The 19,795-nt window shown below is 57.1% G+C and overlaps 1 protein-coding gene across 3 annotated transcripts in view; it reads left to right on the forward strand.

Annotated features, from left to right (window-relative positions):
* The window catches only part of GLIS1 (GLIS family zinc finger 1), a gene marked incomplete at both ends in the record, with an annotated part of 229,254 nt that overhangs the window by 197,638 nt on the left and 11,821 nt on the right, over window positions 1-19,795 (forward strand). For all 3 annotated transcript variants that reach the window (XM_082832337.1, XM_082832335.1, XM_082832336.1), the window contains 3 exons: window positions 9,020-9,181; window positions 14,026-14,136; window positions 18,237-18,369. In XM_082832337.1, coding sequence (XP_082688463.1) covers window positions 9,020-9,181; window positions 14,026-14,136; window positions 18,237-18,369 — 406 coding nt within the window. The remainder of the gene's footprint in view (window positions 1-9,019; window positions 9,182-14,025; window positions 14,137-18,236; window positions 18,370-19,795) is intronic.

Consider the following 19,795-nt stretch of genomic DNA (forward strand, 5'->3'; position numbering starts at 1 on the left):
GTGTCAGCCATTCTGCGCAGTCTCTGAGCCCTGGCCCCTAGCCGAGCCTCTCTCCACACCTCAAGCCATGTGTCAGCACGGGGAGCCCCCTGGATCCCACCTGTCTACTGGGTGAGCAGACTCAACCTCCCCGTGCACCTCCTTCTCTGGGGAGCTCTGCCTACCCTGGAAAGGTGGCCTAGCCCTCTTGGCTCTCTCTGGCTGGGAACAGGAACCTGTTTCTTGCCCAGAGAGGGACTTTCTGCTGGAAAAGGGCCCAGCCCAGAGCCTCCAGCGCAGTCCTGGTGAGGAAGAGATGGGGAATCTCCAGCCCGCACCTTGCTAGCTTGAGAAATCTCCTCCCAAGGGCAGGCCCAGTCTGACCGGCTCTGGAAAGGAGGCCTGTGGCCCCCTAGCCCAGCCTCTGTCTGCCTTCTCTAGGTGGTCATGAAGGCCTAGAGAGCTGAGAGATGCTCGCCTTGGATCTCATGGCGCCCCTCGGTCCTGGCTGCCTAGGACAAGAGTGGGCCCAGGCACAGAAGGGCACGGGAGGCAAACCCAGGCTCCATCCCTCATGAGCTCGGGGTCTCTCTCACATAAACTCCCTGGGCCTCAGTTTCCACCTCTGTAACAAGGGGACCTGTCATGCTGGTTAATGGGACTAAGGAGACGTGTTTAGGGAGAGTTTGGCCCAGTCCCCCACCTAGTAAATGTGATAGCTGCTGTTACAGTCATGGTCTCCCTCCTGCCCCCATCTGCCCGTCCATTCATTCACTCAGACGGCACTAGGTACCCAAGGCTGGACCAGACCCTCACAGCCTTCACAGGGCACAGTCCAGGCCAGTGCCATCCAGCCTCACCTCCCAGGACTCTCCACTTTTGTCCCTCCCCTTACTGCCTCCACCTACCTCTGAGGACCCTCGAAGCACAAGGCCCTGAGAAGAGCCTCGTGGAAAACCCATGAGGTTCAGAGGACAGTAACTGCAGCGCAGCATCCCTCTCCCGGGGAGCAGGGTGAGGCGTGGACCGCAGCTCCCGGCTGGCTGGCCTTTCGTGCTGGCCAAACAGAATTATTTGACATCTTGGAGAAGGTTCTGGCACCGTGCAGCTCTCCCATCCAAATCACTGTTGTAAAGTAGGTTAAAAGTTTGTACGAAAATGAAAAGTTGATCCCTGAATGGCCTGCCAGACTGTTGAAACCCAATATATTTTACCCTTAAACCAGAAATGTGTTTGTTTAGAAGCAAGTCATTGGCAAAGGCCAAAACTGGAGGCATTTCCTCTCCTGCCCCCACCCGTGTGCCCCGTTCCCCCAAACCTCCTCCTTGCCCTTTGTGTCCAGATCCTTAGCCAGAGCATGAGAAAAGGGCCTCCCTCCTCCTTGGCCCATGTCAGCCACAGGGAGGAAACTTGACATTCCTCAGGGACCACTGTGTGCCAGGTCCCGTGCTGGGCATGTCCTTTTATTTACTTCTAGCAGCCGTTTGTGGTGGCCCATTTTAGAGAGGAGAAAAATGAGGGCAGAGGTGGGACATGACCTGCCCAAGCTCGTGGCGGTCGGTGGTGAGTCCCCGGCACAAACTTCTGTCTGCGAGACCTCGTGGCCTTCGGCCTGTGGCACAATGTCCCACACCTCACATGTGACACAGGGCCCTTGATCATCCCCCAAGGCCCAGAGGGAGAGAACAGGCGTGCCCGGCACCAGCTGGCTCCGTGCCGGGGCTGCCCTGAATGAACTCGCTCTGCCCTTTCACAGGTGCGAGAAAGGCTCAGAGACGGCAGCTCGCTGAGTGGGGTGAGCCCAGCCCTGCAGATTCTGATGCCAGACCCAGTGCCCTCTCCTTCCCCCAGCCAGAGTTTGAAGGGTCCTTGGGCTTGGTCTGGAAGGGAAGAGGGTGCCCCCTCCCCAGCTCCCGGGACGGCTCCTCTCAGGCTTTCATCTCCTGCCCTTGGTTCTGTGAGCTGCATGCAGCGGTAATGGATTGCAGTGGACTTTTTTCAATTAGGTTCTGATTTTCCCCTGCCTGTTACTATAAAACTCCAGATGGTCTAGGGCTTCATGGTTCCAGGGGTATTTTCCCCCATTATTTGAATCTTCTTTAGTAACACGCCCCACATGTGGGAACTGGGCCTTTCAAGACTCAGTGCCTCAGCCGGGCTCGCTGTTCTCTGCTGTGTTGCCGCGGCTTTCCTTTTTGTGTGGTGGCATCTCCTCTCGGAGGCCCCGGGAGGAAGGAGGGTGTCCCCTTTGCCCAGCATCAGCTCTGCATCCAGGGCTGGGCCTGATTTTGCCTGGGAAGGGAACCCAGGTTGTGAGCCCAGTTGGAAATCATGGTCATAGTTCCCGAGTACCAGCCTGTTTTGGGTGCTTTCTATAGGGGTCCCTGAGGCGGTAGCCAGAGCACTTAGGGACACACATATACAGACTTGCACATCAGCCAGACCTGAGATCCAGTCCCAGCTCTGCCGCTTACTGGCTGTGTGACATCACTTAGGGCCAGTGATGTCACATCTCTGAGCCTCAGTTTCCTCATCTGCAGCGTGGCGCTAGAAAGGAGCCTCACCAGAAGAGCATGTTGTCACAATTAAATGAAGTACCACACAAAACACACAATGGCTCCCAGCTCCTGATAGGTGACTGAGAGGGTGTCACCCAGTCACTAAGGTCATTCTGAATTCACCCCAGTTTCATCTTAGTACGTATTTTAATGTTTATGCCTTCTAAGTAAATAAGAAAAACCCAGCACTCACTCTTACATTTTTCTAGACTGTCAGATAGCTCTTCTCTTCCTTCTCCCCTCTCCGGGTACGCCTTACCCACAGTAGCGGCCGTCTCTGTTGCCCATGGCATGTGAGTCTTTGCTTCTGGCCAGATAGATCTGTTGTGTTTGGTTGTGTGAACTGGTGTGTTGCAAATTCATCCCGAATAAGAGGTGCCTGGGTAATCCTCTGGGTGCACGCAGTTGGCATCAGGGCTCTGGCCACAGGACGCTGCATATACCCTGTGGTTCACAGAGAGCACCCACCCACCATGTGCCCGGGTGTGCCCAAGTGGATGCCCCCATTTACAGATAAGGCACCTGAGCTCTGACAAGTGAAATGAACTTGCCCAGGTCATCCAGTTCGGAAGAGTGGGTTTGAACCCAGGCCAATTTGATGCTGAAACACAGTGGTGGGGGGCGTGGGGGTGGAGGGGGCAGACATCACCAAGCTGTTACCAGGGCCAGGTCGCACCAGCCAGAATGCTGGGGTGAGGGTCTGTACTTGCCCAGGCACTGGGGAGCCATGCAGGGTGTGAGCGGGGGTGGCGGGGAAAGGGGGCTCGGACACACCTATAGGCTTCCGTCTTTGTTCTAGATACTGGATATCATGTGGGAATGAATTGGGAAGGGAGAGTGGAGGCAGGATGGCTGGTACAGTCACCTGGGTGAGCAGTGCTGGGGTGTGGACCAGAGTAGTGGGCGGATGTGAAAGATGTTTAAGAGGTGGCATTTCCCTGGCTTAGCAGATGGTTGGATGCAGGGGCCAGGGAGGAGGGAACAGGTTTCTGGCTCAAGCATCCAGGTGGAAGGTGGGAGGTCAGTGGCCAGGGAGTCCAACCAGCAGAAGTGGCACCAGAGTTCTGCAAGTGAATAGCCCTGTGTTGCACCGTTGGCTGGGCCATGTGAATGGTTGCACAGGGCAGTTTCTGTGGACAAACAGAGCGGAGATCATAGGCAGACTTGGAGGGGTGGTGTATATTCTGGAAACAGCTAAGCATCTGCTGAGCCAGAATGAAGGGGAGGAAGAGAAGGAGATCTAGAAGTAGAAATGGGAGGTCACTTCTTTCTAGAAGAGACGGCAGTCCTGACTGCAGCCGAGCCCGGGCTTGGTGCCCTCTGGCACAGTGGGGGCAATTACACCTCCTTGCCCCCTTGCAGTGGGAGCAGGGGTGTTCCAGGGGATGTGCTCTGCAGGTTACACACCTGGACATGGACAACAGGGCAAAATCTGCCCTAGAACCTCAGGAGACTGGAGTGTTGGGAGAGGAATGTCAGGAAGGCCCCACCCTAGCATGTACCCGGTGGGGTGCAGACCCTGCGGAAGCATCATTACACCCTTGGGTCGCCATAGCATTGCCTTAAGGCCCATCCTCCACCCGCCTCAAGCAAACGGAGACCCAAAGCCCGGATGTGCCCGTTGACTCCATTTCTGTTCCAATAAGACCCATGTTTCCATTCTGGCAGCATCTGTACCCCATGACACAGCAGTGGTGGGGCACCTCTCCCTGCTGTTCCCCCAGACCCCACACAGTCAGTGCATGGGGCCCCTTCAAGCCATTCCCATCCCAAAAGGCAGCCTCACTCTCTTTGGAGGTGCCCAAAGGGTACTCCACGGGCTTGGCGTAGAAAGAGTTTTAGGGCCACACCAATCAATGGCAAACACATCAACAAGGGCCTCCTGTTCTTTACTTCTGGGGTCAGTAAAACCTGCCCCACAGGGGTGTCCTCCCTCAGGGCAAGACACCACCACCACCACGATAATAGTGACAACACTGACGTCCTGCGTGACATGCGGATATGCACGTTGCCCCACTGCCACAACTCTGTGAGCTGCTTCCTCGCATCTTCATTTTACAGAGAAAGAAACTGAGCCACAGCGAGGGCACTGACTTGCCAAGATTACAGAGCCATCTGCTTTCCAAGTTTGAACACTTCATCCCAGCCTCTGACACACCAGACCATGGAGGGCATTGAATGCCAGGCTAAGGGGGTTGACCGGATGTCAGAAGGCACAACGAGCCCTGGAGGGTCCTGAGCAGGGGTGACCTGGTTAGATTTACAATTTAAAAATGGACTCATAAAGCATTAGAGCTCGAGGGGTCTTGGGGGCTGTCTGGTGAAGCTGCTGCTGTAAGGCAGCAGAGAAGGACTCATGAGAAACTCAGGTGCCCCAGCTCTAGGATTCCAGACCAGGCCCTTCCACCACTATGTGAGCCCTGCCAGGTCCTGGCTCCCCAGGGTACAGATGAGGGGCTTGGTGGGGGAGCAGACCTGTCCAGGGCACCTGTTCCTTGGAGGTGGAGCCAGGACAGCACTGAGATAACTCCCCATCAGAGGAGGTGCTGGGGCACCTGCCCCTCCAGACTGTTCGCCAGTCCCCAGCCTGCTCCAGGCCCCAGGAGCAGGCTGACACCCCTTTGATAGGCCTGAGCCCAGGGTGTGTTGAGAAGGTTAGTCTGGATGTCAGGCTGGAGGAGGAAGATGGGGAGTGAGGTGAGGGGTTAAGGAGTGAGAAGTAGAAACAGGACTTTGGGGGGACTTGAGAGCCCACCACGCCCAGCGGGACATCACACACACACGCATACACACACACCCTTCCAACTCCGCAGAGGGCCAGCAGGCCCGGGAGCTGCCACCCCAGGCAGAATGCCACTCCACTACTTACCTGCTCTGTGATCCTAAATAGTAGCTACGGTGACGGTATTGAGCACGCACCTGCTACCAAGGGAAGCACTTACTGTGCAGCCACCCTCTGAGCTTGGTAGAACTCACCCAGTTTGACGATGAGGAAACAGGCTCAGAGAATTGAAGGGACTCACTTCAGATCACTCTCAAGTGGAGCAGCCAAGACACAAGCCCTGGTCGTCCCACACCAGGGTCCGTGTCTGTAACTGTTGTGCGGATTCCCCCGAGCCTCAGCTCCTGACAGTGGAGACATACTTGCCCCGAGGGCTGTGGAGAGCATACTCGATCATGCTAGAGACATGACCAGGCCTAGCAGAGTGAGCGCACAGGTGCTGGACCCACGAGCATTCCCGTCCTCTTCTCTCTGCCTCTGTTAGCCCATCTCTGGGGTTGTTAAAGGGGGAGGATCGCGGGGACCTTGGCAAGCGGCTGCAGGCAGAGCCCATCTCCCCTCAAGGCCCTGGCATGCCTGGGATGCTGGCTCTGCTGCGGGCGTTGCTCTGCCAGGTGTACCTGTAACATCCTCGTCCCAGACCTGTCCTGATGGGGCAGTTGCTACCCCACCTGCTGCTACCTCTGGTTCTACCTTGAGGGTTGGGTCCCGCATCATGGTGCTCTGGCCAGCTGCTTGTTATACCCCAGCCTGGGACTCAGCTCTGTTAAGTTCCAGTGGGGTAGGGGTGGGCAGGACGAGCTGGGCCGATATACACAGGCATGGCATGGGCACAGCGCACATGCGCAGGTGTGGGGTACCTTGATGAACACGAGGGAGGCGTGTACACCCCTAGGCTCCAGAACCCCTATTCTTTTTTTTTTTATAAATTATTAATTTATTTATTTTTGGCTGTGTTGGGTCTTTGTTGCTGCGCACAGGCTTTTCTTTAGTTTTGGCGAGCGGGGGCTACTCTTCATTGCAGTGCGCGGGCTTCTCATTGCGGTGGCTTCTCGTTGCGAAGCGTAGGCTCTAGGCGCGCAGGCTTCAGTAGTTGTGGCACACAGGCTCAGTAGTTGTGGCGCATGGGCTTAGTTGCTCCATGGCATGTGGGATCTTCCCAGACCAGGGATTGAATCCGTGTCCACTGCATTGGCAGGCGGATTCTTAACCACTGTGCCACCAGGGAAGTCCCCAGAACCCCTATTCTTAACCACCATTGGATCACATTTCTAACTCACCCTTTGCCCCATAAGTGAGCTGCTAGCTCTGCCCGCAAGGAACTCCCAAACCCTTATCCTGGAGGCATGGAGAAAAGGCAAAGGATGTGCAGTGAAAACCTCAGGGTGTGACCAAGGAGGAGCAGGAGGTTGGGAGAGGCTTCTCCAAGGAGGTAGTGCTTGGGCACCATGAGTAGATGTCTGCCAAGTGAGTGAAGGAAGGAAAGGCGTTCCATTCCAAGGGAACAGCTCCAGCAGGCCTGGGGGCATTCAAGTTCCCGACACGTTCGGGGTCTGATCACTCCCGTGTGGCTACAGCATAACGTGTGGGGTGTATGCAGATGGGAGAGGCGTCCAGCCGTGCTGGAAGACCATGAACACCAAGCTGCAGATCGTGAAAAGTGTCTGAATTGAATTGTCAGCGAATTGGAAGGGAAGGTGTCCCAGGAGGGGCACAGCCCGAACAAAGGCATGGGGGTGGGGGCAACGGTGCTGAGATGGACGGCTGGCCAGGTAGGCGCACAGACCGGGTGGGGAGATGATATACGGATCTCCAGAGTCGGATGGACCCTCCAAAGTCAGGAATGGCACGCGGCACCTGAGGGGTTATTGCCCCTCCGCCTCAGATGTCCACCCTCCCGGCTCGGGCCAGAGAGGAACAAAGGGACCGGCTGGGAGCCAAGAGGCAGCCTGCTCTTTAGCCGCTGCCCCACCTCACTGTGGGTGAACCTGGCACCGGCCTTGCAGGAGAGCAAGGTGGGGCGTGGCTTGTGGCCTGTTTATTCCCCAGACAGGATTTCCTTCTGGTTTTGATGCACGGAAGAGGCATAACATCTGGAAATAGGAAGCAGAACAGCTTCTAAAACCCAGCTGTGGACAGCTTGCCTTGGACCAGCCCCAGCAGAGCACGGCCCACAGTTGTGGCCGGGTCTTCAAGGGAGAGGCTCCAGGAGAGCTCGCCCCAGACCGTTGTCTCTGGGTCCTTGTTCTGATGTCTGCCCTGACCTGAGGGCTGGAACCAATGGCTCATGAGAGGAAACCCAGCCTCCTCTGATCTCTTCTTCCTCAAGGGTCACCTCCCCCTGCCCCACTGCCGTGGGAAGGCAGCAGGCACAGAGTAGCCACCTGGGCTTTGGCCCCAGATGTGGCCTGCATCTTGTCCCAACACTGTGATCGCCCCTGGAAGCCTCTGTCTCTGAGGTGGGGACACTGAGGCCGCACACTTCCCGGTTGTCATGTGGTTAAACAGCCAGCGCCACAGCTGGATGGATGGAGCCGGTGTAGCTCCTCCTCCTGCCCACAGCGAGCGCCGCGGGAATGGCGGCCAGTCACACCAGGACTAGGGCGTGCTCGGCGGGCAGTGTTTGAAGGATTTTGAAGGCTGAAGGGGGTTGGATGCACTGTTACGAGATAGGACATTCTTTGCTGAGTGCCTTTCTAGTACAAAGGCTTGAGATTGCCTGGAGGACCCCTGCTGTTTCAAGCCTCTGGTGGGGAGTCAAGAGGGGCTGGACCGTGTGGCGGGCTGAGTGTTTGAATGCCAGGCCCGCAGGACTTCAGGCGGAAGCAGGGTCCCTTTCCTACACCAGAGGCTCCTGGGGTAGCTGTGTAGAGAGTAGGGAGGGAGGAGTTTGAAGTTAGAGGATTCTGGGGAGAGAGATGGGAGCTGGGCCGAGGCTGCTGGGATCAGCACTGTATTTGTTGCTCTCTGCTCATCTCCACCCTGACCAGGGGCATCACATGTCTGTGCTGTACCTACTGAATGCCCACTGCCTGGCATGGGGCCTAGTGCATACTTGATGGATGTTAAACAGCCAAATGATAAATCAGAGACGCTGCGTTTACAAATGTGGTCATTGTTCTGACAGCGATCAGCATTGATGCTGTGTTCCAGGCGGGCAAAGCCCTTTGACAGTCAGCGTCCTACCCCTTGGGACCTTCATATCAGCCCTGAGTGGTGGCCACACAGTCTTAAGTTTGTAGGCAAGGAAATAAGGCACGGGGAGGTCAAGGGCAGTCCCAAAGCCTCACTGGGACAGAGCCCGACTCATAGCCAGGCCTTGGGTTCCAAATCCAGGGCTGTCTGCAATAGATGTATACCTACATCCTGTCCATTCAGGGCAGTGCTGCCATGAGAGCAGCACATCATTTCCAGATGCCGATGGAGGGCAAACCTGTCGAGATCCAGAGTTGGAAAGACCACTTTTTTCTCAAGCCCTAGTGGCCATTTGTAAGTCAGGGGTGTATTTTTTTCTGGACCTACCAGGGCTTCCCAGATAGAGTTTGGGTCCTGCGCACTTCATGGGAAGCTGAACTGGGGCAGCTGGAGGCCTCGGGCAGGGTCAGGGGGTTGGGGGGGAGAGGATGCTGGGGCCCACTTCCAGGCTGGGCGGTGGGCCTTCCGGGGGCTGCAGAGCACCCCTCACCAGCCTTTCCTGCAGTTTGAGGGCTGCAGCAAGGCCTTCTCGAGGCTGGAGAACCTCAAGATCCACCTGCGGAGCCACACGGGCGAGAAGCCATACCTGTGCCAGCACCCGGGCTGTCAGAAGGCCTTCAGCAACTCCAGTGACCGCGCCAAGCACCAGCGCACCCACCTTGACACGGTAGGCCCGAGGGCAGAGGCCGAGGGTGGGGTTGGAGGACGTGCACTCTGCCCCCACTTGCCTAACGCAGGGCAGCAGGCGGCTCCAGGCAGAAACCCTGCCTGCATCCTTGAGCCCTGTTGACATTTTGAGTGGGACGATTCTTTGTGGGGAGAGGGAAGTACTGTCAGTATAGGATGTTTAGCAGTATCCCTGGCCTCTATCCATTAGACAGGAGCGATTTCCTACTTCCCAGTCATGACAACCAAAAATGTCCTTCAGCGTTGCCAAAAATCCTGGGGAGGAGGAATTAAACTCACCCCTAGCTGAGAACCACTGCTTTAGCCCAAGGGTACCGGCCCAGGCACTAGTGTGGGCCCCACTGAGAGGGTGGGCTCACATCCTGCATCCTATCCCCAGGCCTGTCAGTCGCCCCCAGAGCAGGTCCTCCCTGCTCTTCCCACCCACTGCCTCCATGGAGACAGGCCAGAGGCTCTCCAGGGCCATTCTGTATCTCCCGGGCACGGTGGGTGAGGAGCTGAGGTGAGCAGGACCTAAGACTCCAGGCCCCTGGAATAGTGGCCTGGGCCCCAGATGCCCGTGTGTCCACCTCCTTTCCCTTGTTTGTGCCAGTGTGGTAACCTGCAGCTCCATCATGGCATCGGTCCAGGCATTCTCCCCTGTGCATACAGACCTCAGCAGTTAGCAGAGCACTTCCTAGAACATCATCTCCCACGATCTCACAATGACCCTGCCAGTCGGGGGGTCACTAGCCCATTTGACCGATGAGGGAAGTGGGGCTCTGGCCACTTCACTCCCCAGCTGGAAGGTGGCAGAGCTGACTCAGAACTGGGCCTCACCCCAGTCTCATAGGGCCTATGTGATGGGATGCACCCAGCCTGGGAGGCCCCCAGCCCTCATGTGCAGCTGGAGACGGGTCCGTAGCCAGATTCCACGTCTGGGCCACTGGCCTGTGTCTCTGCATTTTGTGCAAATGTTTGGGGAACTCTGCTGGTCGGGGACTGGGAGACCTGAGTGGCCGTCCAGCCCAGCCCATCCAGTATACAGACATACAGATGAAGAAACAGAGGCCCAGGAGGGCGACTGACCCCTCCAGGGTAAGTTGGAAGCCACATAACAATAGAGGTCAGAGCTAGAGGCCCTCTGGGGTTTTATAGCTGGGAAAACCAAGACCCACTTCTGGGGGAAGTGGGTAGCAGAAAATAGCAGGAAGTCAGGTTTTGGGGCCAGGCCCAGGCCCCGGGCAGAATGTTCTACACATCTCCCCTGTCCCCTAATATCACACACACTGTCCCTCAGTTTAATCCTAGTGACAGACCACAAGGTGTAGGGGCCTATCCCCATCTTGCAAACAAAGAAACTGAAAGTCAGAGATGAAGTCATTGACTGTGACACAGCTGGTAAGTGGCGGAGCTGGGATGACACCCAGTCTGCCTGACCCCAAGTCTGCTGCCCCTTGCTGGAAAAGGGGAGAAGAGCCGAGGGGAGAGGGTGGGAAGGGAGAGCCCTCCCGCCAACCTGAGCCCGACCGCTGTCCCCACCCCGCCTCTCTCAGGCTCACTGTCACGGGGGTTGGGGACATGAAGTGAAGAGGTAGCTTCTTCCCAAATCCCTCTGTCTCTGTTACCTTCTCACATGCCCAGCCCTTGGGGCCCTTGGCACCTGTCCCAACCCTGAGAGGCATGGCTTGTGCCCCAGCACCCTGGTTACATCTCCCAGAGGCCACAAGGCAGCCTCAACAGCACCAGGCCTCTCTGTACCCCGCTCCCCCCGGGCGACGTCCCTCCAGCATCTCGGGGTCACCTACCCTGACTCACCCCCTTCCTCCCTTCCCCTTACTGCACTTCCTGGACCCAGCCCCAAAGCAACATGCCTCTGGCCCCAACTTGGTGTGTGAACAGAGCTCCAAGGGCTGGGTCGGGTCAGGCCGAGAATGAGCCCACAGGGTTGTCTCAGGCCTGCATCTCCTCAGAAGGTCCTGGTCAAGCCCGGGAGGTGCAGCCACCAAGCGTAGCCCCCGCGTACTCCAGCCCCATGGAGACATGTAGGCGGACCCCCCCCCTCCCCGTGGCTAGTTTGCTTTCCCAGCGCCCGAGGCTCAGGCCCATTGGGTCAGCCCCATGTAGGCTGGGCCTTGTTTTCCAGAGAGGACCCAGTCTTGTCCCCAGCTCCCCTCTGGCACCAGAGAACATGGGATTCTCTCCGTGGGCAGGAAAGCAGTGGGACAGACTGGAGAGAACCAGCCTGGGTTCTAACCCTGGCCCTCCACCTGGTCCCAGAGGTCCCAGGACCGCCACCCATCCTCTCTGGCCTCAGTTTCCTCAAACATCTACCTCACATGAGAGGGATAGGGGATCAACTGAGGTGACAAATGTGGAGCCCAGACACAGGATCTGCACAGCAAACTTGAGTCCCTCCTTTCTTGACCTATGACTCACTGACTGAATGCTGACTACATCCTGCCATGTCCCAGGCACTCCATGTGGGGTTCATGTCCCGACTGCCACAGACCATCCTGCCCTGGCCTCCATTTCCTTATAGGGAAGAAGGGGGTGATAATCTCTCCTTTGCCCACTTCCCTGGACCCTTCAGGGCTGCAGAAGAGAGGGGGCACCCTAGCAGAGTGTCACGGGCACTCCACTCACTGTGAGATCTTGGGCAAAGCATCAGCCTCGATATCCTCATCGGCAAAGTGCGGATGCTTCTCACGGGGTGGGTGTGAGACTGAAAGGAGACCGTGGGTGGCCAGCCCCGAGCACAGGCCTGCACTGTGGGGGCTCAGTAGGTGAGGAGCTGTCTTGAGCACAGATCGGGAGGGCTCTGTGAGGTGCTCCACGCTCACAGCACGGCCGTGAGCGTCCTGCTGTTAACGAGGCTTTGGAGCCGGTGTGGTGACTCCAGGCCTGGGGCTTGGCTTCTGCTTGGGACAGCCACAGGGTTTCCTGAGGGCTCATGAGGGAGCTGGGCCAGAGGAATGTTCTACACACGTCAGGCCCTGGAAAAACAAACACAGAGATGGGCCTTGTGCCCTCTTTCCAGGCGAGGGTGCCTGCACACACGGAGCTCTGTTTGTTTGCTTTTTGACAAAAGCGTGTGGATTTGTATCAGCGTCCCCAGGGGACCGGGCCTGGGGCAGGGCAGGGTAGGGCCCATGAGAGAAAGTGTGTGTGTGTGTGTGTGTGCACATGCACGCACGCGTGCATATGTTGGGGCAGGGAGCAGGCCTGTGTGAGAGGGACCCTGTAGCGTGTTGGTCTGTGTCTGTGTCTCTGTGTGGTTGTGTGGGGACAGGTCTGAGGCCTGCCTTCCACCCTCCCGCCCATACCTTCCTTTCAGCAAGGCAAGCCTCTCACTGCTCTGTCTCTCTCTTTTTGCTCTCCTCCGTTTCTTTAACCTGGCAACTCTCCGTGGCAGCACCAAGGTATGGCCGTCTCTTTCTGCTTCCCCCTCCCCACGAGGTCCAGCAGGGCTGACTCGCTTTGAGGTTCGGGGGGCAGTTCCAGTGGGCGTGTCTGACGGGGACATAGGCATCACCTCCAAACGTCCCCTCCCCATGACATCCCCTGCAGTCGCTGGAGGCCAGAAGGCCCCGAGAAATCGGAGCCACTAGATGTGTTCAAAAAGGGCGTCTTAGGGACTTCAAGTAGCAGCTGGAGTCCGCAAGCAGGGTCTTGTGGAGGCCCCTACAGAGAGCTCAGAATTCAGTTAGAGCCACAGGGTCCCTGCCCTGGGTCAGACCCTGAGGCCTGAGATGAATCAGAAGGGAGCCTCCCCTGAGGAAATCTCACCACTGAACAGACCCAGCAGTGCAGGTGGACAGCACTGCCCGTGGAAGCTCGGGAGGTGGCAGTGGGAAGAAGACTCGAAGAAAGGCTGGAGAGGAGGTGATGCGGGCTGGGCGGTGGGTGTGCAGGGGCAGGGGAAGGGGTGAGGACTCAAGCAGGGCCCAAGTCACAAAGGGCCCAGACGTGGGCTGTATCCAAGGGCACCAGGGAGCCAAGGGGGTTAGAAGGTGAGAGTGTGGCCAGGCCTGTGAGAAAGGCCCTCTGGCTGTGAGTGTGAGGGGAGGTTGGAGGCACAGAGAGCAGGGTGGGGTCTGGACAGGAACCAGGGGAGGCGGTGGGCGTGCATTCGTCCTAGAGGAGGGATGGGGCTCTGAGGGGAAGGGACGCAAAGGGCACAGATGAAGGCACAGCCTCCCAGGGCTGTGTCTGAGATCCAGTTTCCTCTGGTCTCCTGTGACTGTTGGGTCAAGGACCTGTGATTCTGGACCCATGGCAAGTTTTGGTCAGTTGCTCCCAGCCCGGGCCCTGCCACTGTGCAGGTTGGCTCCATGTTTGCGCCCGCCTTGCCCTGCGCTGTCGCCCTCTCCCCCCTCCCCCTCTCCCCCTCTCCCTGCGCCCCTCCCCCTCCTCCAAGGCAACAACCTCACTTTACTCATTCTCCACTTGCTGCTTCTCTGCAGCCATGAGCCCCAAAGGGTATATTTTCTCCAAACTAGTATTGGAGCTGAAAGAAAGAATCCTTAGGACTCGGCCCCATTTATGCAGAGGAGAAAAGTGAGACTCAGAGAGGGGAGGCGACTTACCCGAGGTCCCAGCATGAGGGTAGAATGGAGACACAAACCCCTTCCTTCACTGCCAGGCCAGGCACCTTCCCCGCACCCATCGGCAGGCCTGGCTGAGTCAGACCCCTCCTGGCCCAGGACACGGAGGGAGGGACAGGGTGTGAGCCTGCAGCCGCCCCTTGCCCAGTCGTCCCCCACCACTGCAGGCCATGCAGCGGTACCTCGGGCCTGGCAGGTGGACCCTCACTCACCCCACCTCTGCCCTCTGATGTTACAGAAGCCATACGCCTGCCAGATCCCTGGCTGCTCCAAGCGCTACACAGACCCCAGCTCCCTCCGCAAGCACGTGAAGGCCCATTCAGCCAAAGAGCAGCAGGTGCGTAAGAAGGTAAGAGGGCTCCGTCCCAGGCCCGTCTCTGCAGATGCCCCCACCCGGCCTCCCGGCCGCCCGTCCAGCATCAAGGCAGGTACAAGCCACACTGCTTGCGTGCATTCAGCCTTCCACATCCAAGGGTGCCACTGTCCCTTGCCCTCCATCTGCCTCCCACCAGCCCAAGTGTCCAGACAGTCCCTGACTTACGATGGTTTGACTTATGATGGTTCAACTTACAATTGTTCAACTTTACGATGGTATTTTTACAAATTCAGTAAAAGCATACTTCGAATTTTGAATTTTGATCGTTTTCCAGGCCTTCGATGTGTGGTAGAGCCTCTCTCGTGATGCTGGGCAGCGGCAGTGGCCACAGCTCCCAGTCAGCTGCACAATCACGAGGGTGAACAGCTGATATGCTAACAGCCATTCTGTTCCCAGACCTCCGTTCTGTTTTTCACTTTCAGGACAGTATCCAATATGTTACATGAGCTATTCAACACTTTATTATAAGATAGGCTTTGTGTTTGTGTAATTGTTCTGAGCACACTTAAGGTAGGTGAGGCTAAGCTATGGTGTTTGGTAGGTTAGGTGTATTAAATGCATTTTTGACTTGTGATATTTTCAACTTACAATGGGTTATTGGGGACGTGGTCCCATTATAAGCTGAGAAAGGTCTGTACTTCCTCACCCTCAGCCAGCGGACATTTATCCACCCACAGACTGTCCACCAGCTCTTCTCTCATCCATCTGCCCACTGGCCATGGCTTGTTTATAAATATTTGATGTTAAGCATCAAGGATGCAAAAATACAAAACCATGGTCCCCACCTTCAATGGGGACCTGGCAGTGAGAGACAGGCATAAAGAGATATGACAAAGACTGCAGTAGACGTGTGCAGAGAACAGTCAGGGCGCAGAGAAGGGGCTCTAGCCCGTCAGGGTGGGAATGGGAGGTCGTGGAAGAAGTGACATGGGGCCGGGGGTGGAGGCAGTGGTGTGTGCTCTGGCCAGCCTGCGGGCTCACTGCTACTAGTCCCATGGCCTTGGGAATGTGTCTTAGTGCCTTTGTTCCTCATATCCTCAGCTGTCAGATGGGGCAAAGAGGACTTGCTTTAAAGGGTTGTCATGTCATGTCATGTCCTTTAAAGGATTAAATGAGTAAATCTATGTGAAGGGTTTTGAATAGTACTTGGCCAAAGTAAAAGTTCAGAACAGAAGTCGGTGGGTGTTGTCATTAAGTCTTGAAGAAGGAGTAAGCGTTGGGCCGGTGAAGACGGTGCGCAAGAGAGGAACTGAAGCTTAAATCACTATGCGAGGACCAGTGGGCCCCCTACCTGTCTCGGAGCTGAGCAGCAAGCCACACGAAGGGGAGGCGGGTGGTGGGGGCGGGCAGGACAGCCCAAAGCCCTGCAGAGGAGTCTGGGCTGTCCTGACGACAGGGGGTACCATCGAGGGGTTATAAGCAGAAAAGGGACACGTCACCCTGAAAGATGGCTCTGGGGCCTAGTGGAGAATGGATGGGTCGAGGTGGTTGGAGGGACATTCAAGGCAGGGAGGCCACTGCTGGGGAGCAGGGGAGACAGGGGGGGCTGACCTGGGGCAAGGTGGGAGGGGATTGGGTTTAGCGACTGCTTGGCTGGGCAGTGGGGGGACTGGCAGAAGGAGCATCAGTGTCAGACGTTTGGGGGCAAGATGGACAGACGGATGGTGGTCCCCTTCACCGGGAAAGAGAATCTAAGAGAGAAGCAGGTTTGCAGAAGAAAGCAGCAGGTTCTGTTTTGGACAGGCGGTGTGTGAGCCGCTGGGTTTAACCCACATCTCCTGAGGACCACCGGGGCCACGGGTGCTTGAGTGCCAGGGAGGGTGTGGGGGGAAGAGAAACACCAGGGGCCAATCTGGGGACATGAGCATGACAGAGGAGGACAGAGGGGGGAAGAGCCCATTGATTTGTTCGGTAAGATTTACGGAGCAGCTCCTGCCCTCCAGGCACTGTTCTCAGAACTGTGGATACGGCGTGAATAAAGCAGAGAAAGGCCTAGAGGCTGGAGAGATAGACTGTTGTAGTCTGTGGGATGGGTGTATACAGAGATGAGATGCTGGAAGCAAGCAGGCCTCAGTGGCAAAGACAATGAGGGGGGGACAGACAGGCTTGGGAGCCCCTGGAAGCAGTAGAGCAGAGAAGGGACATGTTCGCAGCATGGGCCACGAGCTCACCATGAACACACGTTCACCCTGAGAAAGGAGAGACGAGCCTGGTGCTTCACAGACCGTATCTCATCTAGTCCTCACTGTAACCCTCAGTATAACTAGGAAGTGGGCAATTTTCCCCCCATTTTAGAGATGTGGAAACTGAGGCTCAGAGAGGTAACAGATCTCCCCAGAGTTGTTCAGTGTGGGAGTGACAGTGCCAGACCCATCTGCTTCCAGGGCCAAGCTCTCTCCAGTGCTCTCAGCTTGAGGGGCTTGGTCAGGGACAGGGAATGGCCCAGGCTCCATGCCAGGGGGGGCTTCTGTCCCAAGCGGACTGGTGCCCAGGGGCCAGAATCCTGCCCTGGTTTTCCCAGGCCCTGTGCTTGGCTTGCATTGAGCCCCAGGGACCTGGGGCCGCAGATCTGCAAACTTCCCAACAATAAGCATCCATTAAAAGCCATCGGGGATGATGTATCTTTCTGGGTAAAGCGACCCTTGTATTATGACAGCTCTTTGGCAGCCCTGCTGCGTTTCAGAGAGAATTAGAAATGCTTTTCTTCCTTAATTCTCCTCTCCCGCTGCTCCTAATCCGATCGACATTGCGGTCTGTAAGAACATGCCTTGGCCCTCTTTTGCCAGAAACTTAACTTACATGGAAAACAGCTGCTGGGTCAGGGAGCCGAGAGCCCATCGGGAGGCTGGGCATGCCTTCCCCAAGCCTGGGTGCTGGCCTGGCTGGCCTGGGCGGGTAGAAAAACCCTCAGGGCTGACTCCCAGCTGCTGTGTGACATGCGACAAGGCTCTTGCCTTCTCTGAGTCAGTTTTGTCCCAGATAAAATGAGGGTTTGGACAAGTCAATCTTCAGGACTCTGATGGTGGTCAGCTTTGGGATTTCCCTGGGAGAAGGGACCCTCCCATCCTGGTGCATGCCACCCCCCCGCCCATTGCCCGAGGGCCCCAACCAGCCCCTCCCTGTGCTCATCTGGCCCCATCTGGAGACGTGAAGATGGTCTGAGGTGTCGAGCTCAAGTCTGTCTTTAGGGACAGCTGAGGGCGGTTGGCCAAAGACTTGCCCACCCAAGCATACTCTTAGCCAACACCCTCAAGGCCAGGTATCGACCCAGCGAGCCCACTGTCATGTGAGCCTGGGGGACTCCACCCGTGGAGCCAGCCAGCCCTTGACACAGCACCTTCAACAAGCATTCATGCCCATCCTCTCATCACTTCTCACAGCAGCCTGGCCTGAGGGGTATTGTTGCTTATTACGGGCAGGGGAGGGGAGAGCCAGAGAGGAGACACTTAACTGCACGTGCCCCCTGTATCTTACTCCATGGCATCAGTCACCCCGGCAGCAGCCCCGAAGATGGGCCTCACAGAGCTCCAGCTACCTGGAAGGCCCCAGCTGCTGCACTTTGATGCCTTCTCGGCGTCTGTGCCGAGGCCACCCCTCCTGCGGGCTCTCCCAGCCAGAGACCGAGCCCGGCAGGCCCTGCGGGGATGTGAGACCAGACCCCTTCCTGGGAGACTTGGACCCGCCTGACTCCCAGCAGACTTTGGTTCCCTGAGGACTCCCTGGTACCTAGGCTCCCAGTCGAGGAAGCTTCCTCTCCCTCCCTCCTTCCCTTGGCCTGACGGCTCTCCCAGCCTGCCCAGCTCTCCCTGTTTTCTCTAACACAGGCACTCTCCCTATTAAAACCCTTGCATGTTCAATCTTCCCTTAGCATCTGCTTCTCAGCCCTGAACTAACACAACCTTAGCTGTGTACATAATTAGCTCCATTTGACAGTTGAGGAAACTGAGGTACAGTGAGGTAGGGGTCGTGCCCTGGGACCACTGTCCTTCCTGCCCTGTCCCCTAAAGCAAGGGTTGCCGGTGGGCAGGTGGTCTCGCGCTAACACTCTCTCTCTCTCTCTGCTCACTCCCCAGCTGCACATGTGCCCTGATGCTGAGGCCGATGTCCTGACCGAGTGTCTGGCCCTACAGCAGCTCCACGCATCCACACAGCTGGCTGCCAGCAATGGGAAGGGTGGCTGCACCCTGAGCCAGGAGCTGCTCCCAGGTATGCAAACAGGGAGGCGGGGCTAGGCGCACAGCCTGGAGGGGCCCCTTCCTGTACCCAGCCCTCCAGGAGGATGGCCAGGCTCTCTGGGCAGCGGGGGCCATGTGGGCATGACCTGCTGGAGGGCACCCACTCCTTGGGGCTTACTGACTCTGCAGCTTATCTGACCAGGTGTATGTTCCTTCACACTCCTCTGTGGCTCCCCATTGCCCTTGGGATGAAGCCCAGGCTCCTCCCAGCTGGGCCTCCCAGGCCTCACGGGGCCTAGGCACTCCTGGCGGCCTCCTGCCCCAACCTTGGCACGTTGGACGCAGTTCCCGAACACCTCTGCCTCTGAACCACTGTACACACCGTGCCAGCCTCCACTCCCCTCCCCTTCACGAAGGCAGCTCCTGCACTTCCTTCAGGACCTGCCTCAGGGCTCAGGCCTGGACCCCAACTTAAAGTCCCATGTACCCCCCACCACGACTCCTTGCTTCAGAGGAGAAAACCGAGGCTCTGAGAGGGTGGGCAGCTTGGCCATAATCAGTTCCAGCTCATCATAAGATAGGGCCCGCCAAACCCCTGGAACCCTGCAGCCTATCCATCCGGACACTCAGAGCCTCTCTGGTCCAGCCGAGGCAGCCTGTGTGTCCCTCCCAGCTGCCGCGGGCCATGGAGCAGGTCTCAGGCCCTGGCAGGGATTCCTAGATGCTTGGGAATCCAGCCCAGAAAAGGGCAGTGTGGCCTGTGGATTCCAGCTGATAATACTTGTGCTCTACCCGCTCCCCAACCCCCAAAGAAACCACAGTATCAGAGCAGAAAGCTTTTCCCACCCTTCGGGATTTCTTGAATTACCCCAACCATTTTAAACATTTTTTATTTTCTAGTTTTTTAAAATTCTCCCCCCACAGCCTTAGAGTTGCAGCAAATTTAAAACTGTGTCAAAGCACTTTACCAAACAACCTTGGGAAGAGAAGGTGTTTCCCCTTTCTCTAGGTAGCCCTTCACAGGGTCTGTGCTCATACAGGTCCACAAAGGTGAGGACACCCCAGGAGGATGGGTCCATGGAGGAGGGACCACACCCACCTCCCTCCAGCTAGGGGGCCCATCTGCCATGGCTGCTTCTCATAGGGTCAGAGTTGCTCAAATAGGGACCCTAGTAGAGAAGAGACCCTAGGGATGACCTAGTCTAGGGATAAAGGTTTGTATCTCAAGTGCCAGCTGCCTGTGGCTGGAGATGTGTGTTGAGAAGGATTCTGAGGCTCAGCAGGAAAGAGGGCTGGAACTGATTAATAATGGCTACTCTGGGGTCGAGGTCCTGCAGCTGCATCATTTTTACCCTGGGAAGACTCAGGTCTGGGCAGGAAAAGGACTGACCCAAGGTCATCCAGAAAAGTCAGCAGATCCAATCTGGAAGCCTGTTCTCCCAGATGCTATCCCAGGG

The sequence above is a fragment of the Leucopleurus acutus genome (genome assembly GCF_964270905.1).
Source record: "Leucopleurus acutus genome assembly, chromosome: 2".
Classification (NCBI taxonomy): domain Eukaryota; kingdom Metazoa; phylum Chordata; class Mammalia; order Artiodactyla; family Delphinidae; genus Leucopleurus; species Leucopleurus acutus.